This window comes from Halyomorpha halys, unplaced genomic scaffold, assembly GCF_000696795.3.
Source record: "Halyomorpha halys isolate HHAL.00 unplaced genomic scaffold, Hhal_1.1 Scaffold598.1, whole genome shotgun sequence".
Lineage (NCBI taxonomy): Eukaryota > Metazoa > Arthropoda > Insecta > Hemiptera > Pentatomidae > Halyomorpha > Halyomorpha halys.
The window spans coordinates 202,501-212,150 of record NW_027105473.1 but is presented as its reverse complement, the minus strand read 5'-3'; the positions used below and the strand labels follow the sequence as shown (position 1 = coordinate 212,150).

At 27.5% G+C, this 9,650-nt stretch overlaps 1 protein-coding gene across 1 annotated transcript in view; it reads left to right on the top strand.

Moving 5' to 3' along the window:
- The window catches only part of LOC136796797 (uncharacterized), a 56,310-nt gene that overhangs the window by 39,075 nt on the left and 7,585 nt on the right, over positions 1-9,650 (top strand). The window contains exons 11-13 of the mRNA XM_067051525.1: positions 29-1,102; positions 4,509-4,798; positions 8,347-8,601. Coding sequence (XP_066907626.1) covers positions 29-1,102; positions 4,509-4,798; positions 8,347-8,601 — 1,619 coding nt within the window. The remainder of the gene's footprint in view (positions 1-28; positions 1,103-4,508; positions 4,799-8,346; positions 8,602-9,650) is intronic.

Sequence of the window (9,650 nt, the reverse complement as noted above, 5' to 3'; positions counted from 1 at the left end):
AATCTTTAATTAATGTTATTTTTTATAGGTATCTTTGGAAATGAGAGTAATAAACTCATCAGTCCTTCAAATATCATAAGTACAAATATAGAAGCTAGCAAAGATATAAATAACTTTAATTTGAACAAAAAAAATGTCTCTGATAAACAATCTGAACCTCAAAAAAATTCAATTTCCATAAACAAAATCAGGACATATTTTAAACCAATCGATTTAAATGACCCTACAAAAATAAAACCCATTGATCGATCTAGGATCGAATGTAATAAAGATGGTATTAATTCATTTAACAAAATATATATTTACTTAATGAAATATAATACTCAACTAACTGAAGATGAGAAAGATATATTGAAGGAGTCACAACAACAACTTTTGTTTTTGTTGCATAAAGAAAAAGAATATTTACATTATTTAAAATATTCAACTGAGCTTATCAATGGATTTGGTATCCAATGCAGATGTGATAAAGAAGAAAGTGTTGAGAGAGGCTCAACAGTGTGTGATACATTGCACAAAGAAAGTGATATTTTTAATAAAGTTTTACATTACAAATTATTTTCATTTAGTAACTATATTGTGTCCTCTATACAACCTGAAAGTTATAATACAATCATTGAAAGAATTGCAGCAGTTACTGAGAATATATTTCATTTATCCTATCTTAAAAAATGTAGATTGTTAGTTATTGATAATGATGCAACCACTTCTAGATTGTCTCCATTTCATGATTGTCAGATTAATATTGAAAACCAAGGAATAAGTGTTTTATCTAAATCTAAAGAGAACTCAAGTTACGTTTATCTAGTTTCAGATGATTTGTCTTGGTCTGATCTGATGTTTAAAACTTCCACAAAATGTACTGGAAAATTTCATCAGCTCTTTAACTGCAACAAAGAAGATGAATTTTTTCCAGCTTTGAATCAAATAGAAAATGAAACAACAGAAAAACAGTTTAATCTAAAGCTTGAGAAAGGAAGTTGTAAAACAATTACAAACATTTTTCAAAGTAAAAACTTGTTTAAAAATACAATAAAACAACCTTGGAATCTAAATTGTTTAGAAAAAATAGATAAGGAATCTATTTTCCAAGGAAATATAGGTATATATTATAAGACATATTTCCTTCTTATAGTTAACTATTTGTTATGTTTTATAAGTTTATAAACAAATTTTAAAATCCATCATCTTTTTGTGCCTTTTTATGGGTAAGTAAAACTCAGCACTGATTTCATCAATAGAATCATAAATCCATCAAACTGTATCAAAATTCATCGGGGTAAACCAATTGGCCATCTGTTTATTCAGTGCTTAAATTACTGATGACCTATTGGTTCCAGTAGCTGGATGGTGCCACATGGATTATAAACCCAAACAAAGTTCAATGCATTTTATGTTTGATATTTTAATTGTTGTCTGTAATATTTTGAAAAAGTATTACCTTACACACAGAGAGGTTTTTCTCTATCCTCATAAATAACTGAAATTTGGCTGTAGGAAACCTTTAATTAACCACCATTTTGAAATGAAAAGGCGAATGATAATGATGATTTCCTTGGATCAACATTAAGGTAATGATGGTTTTCATAATGACCATAGTCATGATGATCATCATGGTAATGATGGTTTTTTAGGATGAACATCAAGTGACCTGTAACTTAAGTACTAAATCTTAAAACAAAAAATCAGTCCAGTAGTTTCAGAGAAAAGCCACAAACAGATTTGTTTTATTTGAATTTTGGATTCTACATATCTTGAAATATAGAAAACAAAACTCAAAATTATAGAGGGTGTTAATTTTTTTTCTTGGTCGGTTAAAAAGGTCCATTATTGAAAATAATAAACCTATATGAGAACAATCTCAATTAATCTTTGATGAAAGAGGGTATTAAAACAAAGATATTTTAAGTAAATCTGAAGTTAATAAATTAAATCATAAAGTTAATTTTATAATAAGTTTACTTATTTGTCTCTGAAAATAAATTTTGATTGCATATTAATCTTGCAAGCTCAATTTTATTTAAGACAGAATGTTGTTTAACACCATTTGTTTTTTGTAATATTAATTCTTCAATGTTATCAGAAAGGACTTAAATATTTTGTAAGATTGAAAAATTATTTATTTTAATTTTCATTTGTAAGCCTATTATTGGCTTATCTTAATTGTCATCATATTATCACCTCTCTCTATAATTAAGGGATTAATTAATTGTATAATTCCTCATCTATAGTAACAAGAAGTTGTTTGCTTTCATATTCTAAGCCAATTTACTTAGGATCCATCCCTCTTCATCAACAAAACATATGGTATGTTACCTTCCAGTTTAGTAACATTCTGCTTGAATCAAACATGTCTCTACTCTCAATATTAATCACATTTCAATACTATTACACTGAATTGATTGATGGATTCTCTCAATGGAATTTGTATTGAGTTTAGGAACTTAATCCTGTATAAAATATCTCAGCATTGTGAGTAATCTTCAGTATGAAAGTGGACTTATTCTTCTTGAGTGTACCAAGAAGAATAATTCTTTAGTATCTTGCATTTTGTTTTTGAATGTCAATTTTTGCTGTTTTAACTTTTTCTGTAAGTTTGTCCTCATTGTCATTCCAATCTCTTTATGTTCCTTGTTCTATATCTGACTAGGCATTTTTTTGTTATACCATTTTTGAAAAAGATTGTCCATTCTGTTTCTATCATTACATGTTATTTTGCTAATAAAACCAGACAAGTTTACTATCTGGTGTACTTGGCTCGGATGGAAAAAGTATTCTATTTAGGTTCTCACACTAACATATTTCTGTTTCGTTAGAGGTTGTATTACTGTTTTACTTCATCAGTAAATTAAAACCTGGTAACTTAAGAAAGGAGGTCTTTACCCTACTAAAATTACAAATGTGAATTCCCAGTATTAGTCTGTGTCAATACTACTTCAAAAACGTTTCCACTTTTCTAATTCTCTCATAAATTTAAAGTTAGTGTGTAGGAAAGAGATGAATCATTCTAACAATGTAAATGTACTTCCTAGTAACTTGATTTCCCTTCATTGCATTTTTTTTTTTAATGGTTTTTAAAAAAGATTAAAGTACATTGTAATTCACGGTACTACAGTCTGGTGTATTTCAGTGCAGTATTGATAGTATATAATTTGTTTGTCTAAACAAGCTGGTGCTATCTAAAGTAAGAATATTTTGACTGATCATGGAGCTGGAGTTTTTTCCTGTTACATCATATTGGTTAAATTGTTTAACAACCACTATAATTGTTATTATGTTTTTTTAATAAAGAACTTTTATGAAAGGAAATTTAGCTTTGCGTTGTTTTGACCTTAATACCTGATTTTCCATTGTTTAAGTGGGAACCTCAGTATTCTGAAATATTTGATTATCTGACAACTTCTCATTGCCATATTTGTTAGATTGACAACATTGGACTGTATATTCTTAAGGAAAAGAACAAAATTAAATAGATCAAATAATATAATGAAATTAATTTTTTTTTAAAATGTGATTAAATTAAAAAACATATTCATTTAACATCTCAAATTCATCACTGGAATGGTCATTGGTGTTGGAAATTATTTATTTAAATAAATTTAAAATACAAATAGGAGAGTTAATGTATCACTAGAAAGTGAACTAATGATTATATTAAACTTAATTAAAAAAGTGATTGAATTGAGAAGATATTTTAAAAATCTAATTAATTAATTTGAAATAATAATAATAAAACTAATCCATTACTAATATAAACAGAGAACAATGACTTGACAGTTAGAAACAGCTGAAGGGCAGGTTTATGGTTAAAGATTTAAATTTCAACTGAGAACAAAAATTATTTTATAACTGCTAAAATTTAAGGAGTCAATTAGACACTTAATGTTTTGGAAAAAGCCATACATCACTTGGTCGAAATCTTGAGTAACTAACCTGTTCCACTCTCTTACACATATCTGTCTTCATCAAGTTGCTGGACTTAGTTATTATAGTAGGCATTAATAGGGATAATAGCTCTGAGAGCTAGAGAATAAATCAGATATGGCACCGTGCCCTATCCAACCTACAAAGCAAGGTCAGAATACTTTTATCAGTTGCCTTTTTCAGAGTATATGTCACCTCTCTCTTTTTTCCCATTATCTTGGTATGACTTGTTAGAAATTGGTATAAATTTACTTCAATGAAATGAATGAAAATAAAATAATAATAATTTACTATTTAAAATTTTATGAGGATTAAATTTAACAGAATTCACGTGAAGTGCATGCTCTTTTATGATATAATGATGTTATTGTGTATATAATGATGTACTAGTATATCATGTGTGTCCTAGTTCCAAACACTTTTCCACTGTCATTTAGTAGATCCTATGTAATAATGTATACTCTTACACAATATATAACTTCATGCATCCTGTCTTTCTTGTTTATGATGTCTAATTACCTTGTTACATTTGGTTGATAAATGAAACAAATTTATTATAACTTGGTTTCTCTCATTTTGTACAGGTGATTCTTCTATGATAAAACAGAAGCAAACTATGGATACGTATCATGTTTCATACAGTGACACAATTAGTTTACTCATTGAAAGAGGGTTGTTGATTGAAATTAATTTTGATTTTCATTTGTGTGACTTAGTAATGGAGATCTATCACTTTGCCAAACTGGGGCTTAAGTTACCTGGGAAATTTTATGGTTTAGCTCTTTTAAAAAACGCTGTACTGAAAGACTTGAAGTATTTGAACTATGTTTCTGCAAAATATAACTCATTGATCTTCTGTTTGCAAAAAGAAGAGGTTTGTATTTGTTGTTTGAAATTTAACCGCATCCCTTCTTTTTCCTCTACTTTATTAGTGTAGAACTTATTTTTTTATGATAGGTTGGAACTATCTTTCAGATTTGTCCAATTTTTTTTTTTTTTGTAAATGTTTAAAAAATATTCCTTTCGATAAGATTTGACTCGAAAAATTACCAATTTTTTAGTTTGGTTTAATGACACACATTTTGTCTTTTTTTTCATGATTTTTCCCACTAGCATACTTTTTTATATATTTTAAAATAAATTGAAAAAAACAAATAAAAAAGTAAGCACAAAAGTGATTACATAATAAAATAAAATTTTACCTAAAACTATAGTGATAATAAAATTGTCAAATTTCTCTGATTTATTGTGTTTTGTAATAAAAATATTGTCTTGAATTTGTATATTTTATGAATAAATGAAATAAACTAATGCTGGTATAAACAAATATAATTACAGCAAACTGCATCGGTATAGATCTTAGATTGAGACTGATCTCTAAATACGCACTTTATTAAGTACCTTATGGAGAAGGATTACATTGGGGCATGGCAACAATAACCTATGTGGGGATTAACTAAATTTTAACCAAATCTCGCAACTTTCTGGTGGTCTGGAGAGTTTCCCAGAAATTTACTATTTTCCTAAATGTTTTTGGAGAGTTGACAACTCCGAATAGCTTTTATAAGAAATTTTTAGTAGAAATTACTTCTTTGAATGTTTTACCACAATTTTCACATTTTAAAGAAAGTTCTGAAATTTAACTACTTTCAGTTTTTCAAATTATTGGGTAGGATGGTCCGCCTCCCCTTGTAACGACATACCTGGGTACAGGTTCATATATGTTTTACTCTTTGGAAAATATATTTTAGAATCAGAAATATAGTTTTGTGTTCTATTTCTAAAACTGTATCATGGAAACTCAATAGTCCAGTTTGTAAGTAGCGGAAAAAAAAAAAGGAAATGTAGCTCCACTCTACATCAATTAGGATAAAACATTTTTCTTATGTTCATTGTTTGGTACAATGTGAGTAGAGTAAAGCTAAGTTGGTGACCTCATAAGCCCTAAGGATAACTTTCAGTGAAAAAAAAACCCTCAAATTTTTGCCCTTATTTTAGTTTGTCATAAAAATCTCCAAGATATCAACCTGGTACTTCACCATATGAAACAGCAAAAACATTTCCTTTAAAATGCACTGGTGAAACTTTGATTTACAAGTTAATGTAATACTTTACAGGTACTACAGTATTTGCAATTCAAGGGAAGTTAGGAGACAAATTAGGTCTGATGAATATAAATTTATAAATATTACTCTTAATGAGGAAAAAATGTAGCACTTTTTTGAGTTTGTTAGACAAATGTTGTATATTCCACTACTAACAAAAATTTGTCTATCACCACTCAAGAAAGTATAAAATTTCCTTTAAAATACATCGGTAAAACAGATTTATTTATACTATTACTAGTCCATTCAGATGGTCTTTGAAAAAGGGTTTAAGTGGAAAGTTCTGGTGAAATTAATTTTTGTGGATAACTATGTATTTTTTAGAAAGATTAACACAAATCTTAAGTGGCTTAATAATAAATGAGAAATTATAAAAAAAAAAAACTAAGAATCAGAGGTTTTTTTTTTGTAACTTGCACAATAAACTTTTGCTAAAAAGGTACTTTGGTATTAAAATAAAGATGAAAAAATTACCTATCATTTGTACAATGAGTAGTTTTCAGAATCAAATGAAAAGTGTGGGTTAAATGGTGTTCAAAAAGGGGAGTGCTTAAGATATATAGTTTTGATTTATTTGTTTTTAGTGACTTTATGTTTTTGTGGTGACAAAAACTCTGATTTCCAATTTAGCCACTTTTTCAATTTTGCTTGATTTAGCTAATTTTTTATTTATTTTTTAACTGCTCTATTCGTTATTAGCCAATGTTTGAGAAGTTACATAAGACTGGACCTAATTGTGGGATTTGTGTCATACATCAATTAATATTCATTATAAGCCAGTTTTTCAAAGCTAAGAATCTGAAGTTATGTAACAAAACTTTTGCAGCAAGTGAAAGAACATTTTTAGAAAATTAAAAAATCACATTTTTAATAATATGTTAGATTATTAGGTATATTCCATTACTTTGCTAATATTTCAAAATATATATTGTATATCATATGATTCACAGGTTTTAAGGGTAAATAAGATCATGGTCGAAAGAATGGTAGAGAAGAAAGAAATTCTGAAATTATTTCACAGAACATTTTTTGTAAATTTCATATTCTTAAAAAGTTTTGTTTTTAAATCGGACCTTCACACTTTTACACCTAACTTTTCATTCATTTGGGATATTATGTAATATATTGTTCATTATCAGACTTTAATTTAAAATTTTATTAGCTGGTGGTGAACTTTAACTGGCTCTTGGCTTTCTGTTTCTGTTAAATTATAAGAGTAGGATTTCTGTAGGGGTTTAACCTTCAAAGAGATGTGTTGATTTTGAATAGAGTTTGAAAAGAACTTGTGAAGTTTTAAAATTGATTAAAAACAGAATAAAATGTACTTTGCCCATTAAGTACCTTCATCATTTCTATATATCAACAATAATATTTATTTATGCAACAAATTGAACAATGAATTGGCTATTTACTAATTATTAATTATTATAAATGATTTTTGTTTTATAATCTCAGATTCGTGTTTAGCACTCCATAAACATATAAGTCACCAAAAACAAATACATCAGAACTACCCACCTAAAGCTCTTTTTAAACACTATTTATCCTTTTGTGCATCTTCATTTGACCTATTATGTAAAAATTTTATTCTCTTTTTGAATGACCAGTTTTTGATAAGAGTCGGTATATAGACAATTTTTCTGACAAACTATAAAAAAGGGAAAAAATTTAGGGTTCTTTTTGCTCACTGAATGCTTAGGGCTTTCAAGGCCGCAAAATTATCTTTAACTTTGTTACTGTATATCAAGGATAAAAATCAAGCAATATACAAAATAAAAATCATTTACACTGATTGATACTAGGTGAAAAATGTATCTATATATTGGACTACAAATACAGCAGAGCTTTTTTTTTTGGTTTTATATAAAAAAGGATTTGATAGATATTATTGTCACCTTGGTTACTATTATGCTCCGTGACTGTGCACTGCCATGTGCAAGTGGCAGTCACTTAAGTGAGAAAATTTACTGTAGTCGGAAATCTTGGAATTGAGTAATACTGAACTCCCTGTGGGCACACATCAACCATTAATACAATTGATTAAGTTATTACCTAATGTGTAAATATTAGTTTTAATTTTATTTTTATTTTCAAGTATGATAACGAGAGTTATCATAAACTAAAATCGGTAGCATTACCTTTCAAACACAAAGAAAAAGATTACTGAAGTATTTTGGTAACCAAGGAATCAAATAGTAATAATTTATTTTTTTATTCATACAGCAAATTGACAAAACAAACTGCTGCATTCTACATTATTTTAAAATACTGTTTCATTAGCCTGTTTGTATAAGCTTCGTATATTCTTATATTTCAGCTTTTATCATTGAAGCTTTTTATTCATGACTTTGAATATCTCCTAACTAAAGGTTTGAAATACTATTCTTGGTACACCATAAAGGCTGGAAACTTTTGTGACACTTTAAGTAATAAATTAAGTTTTATATATTCATTCAAGGAGAGTATACAAAATATTGCTTTTTGTATACAAAATATCTTACTTCAAATAAAAGTCATTGATTGGTTTGATTTTCCTGAGCCTGTGGATGAAATCAACTTCAAGTCCATAAAGGTGACTATTCTTATAATTTATGGTCTTCATCATATAAGTATCTTTTTTTTTTTTTATCATGTTCTTAGTTATTTATTACAATTATAAAAAATAAAAATTTCTGAAAAAAAAATTATTTTATTTACCTGCTTGGAATATAACTGTTTTTTAGTGATCCGACCAATATTATACTACATAGGTTCTCTAGCACCTAGTTCATAAAAAAAATATGATTAAACAATTATAAAAAAAAAATTTAAAATGGCTGGTCAATGAATTCCAAATAAAATTTAATAGTCACAACACTGGAAGCTTTTTTGGAATGAATAATATTACAGTTACTTTTGAAAAACTTACTCACTAAACTGTTAAATTGTCAAACTAACACTTTCACTGAAAGAGTGGATCTAAGCTAGATCTAACTGCCCTGACTGAATTAGGGATGATGAATTCCCCTCTCTGGGATTGAAACAAAGAGTAAACTGTTTTTAGAAATAAAATTATTTATTTTTCACATTTAACCTGGCCATTAATTTAATATCACATGTTGGATTCTTCTGTTTATATTTTTTTGTTTCTGAGGAGGCTGAGCATTATCAAAATTGTCCACAGGTAGTAGATGATCAATTCACAGAAGATGATAAAATAACTCTATGGGGCGATTTTATGAAGAAAGTAAGTGATTTAATCAAACGTTTTAGTGTAAAGAGGAAATAAAATTGTTTAGATATTAAGATTATTTATTTAGTAAACCAAGCATTATTAAATGTGGAGTAGTTATTACAACAAAAGTCATCGAAATACAAATGATTTATTCAAAACTAATTAATAAGAAAAATAGGTACTTCAGCTGATATTTTTAAAAACAAAAAAGATATTTGTAATGATTTTAATTAATAACTAATAATGTTCATTCATTTTTATTAAATTGGTAATTTATATTAAATTTCTAAACAATATTATTTCAGCTTTTTGCTAAAGCAGTTAAGGGATTTAATCAAATCCTTACTTTAGGGAAATCATATCTCAAGAGTTGTTATTTTGACATCTTCCATGAATTGATCATACAT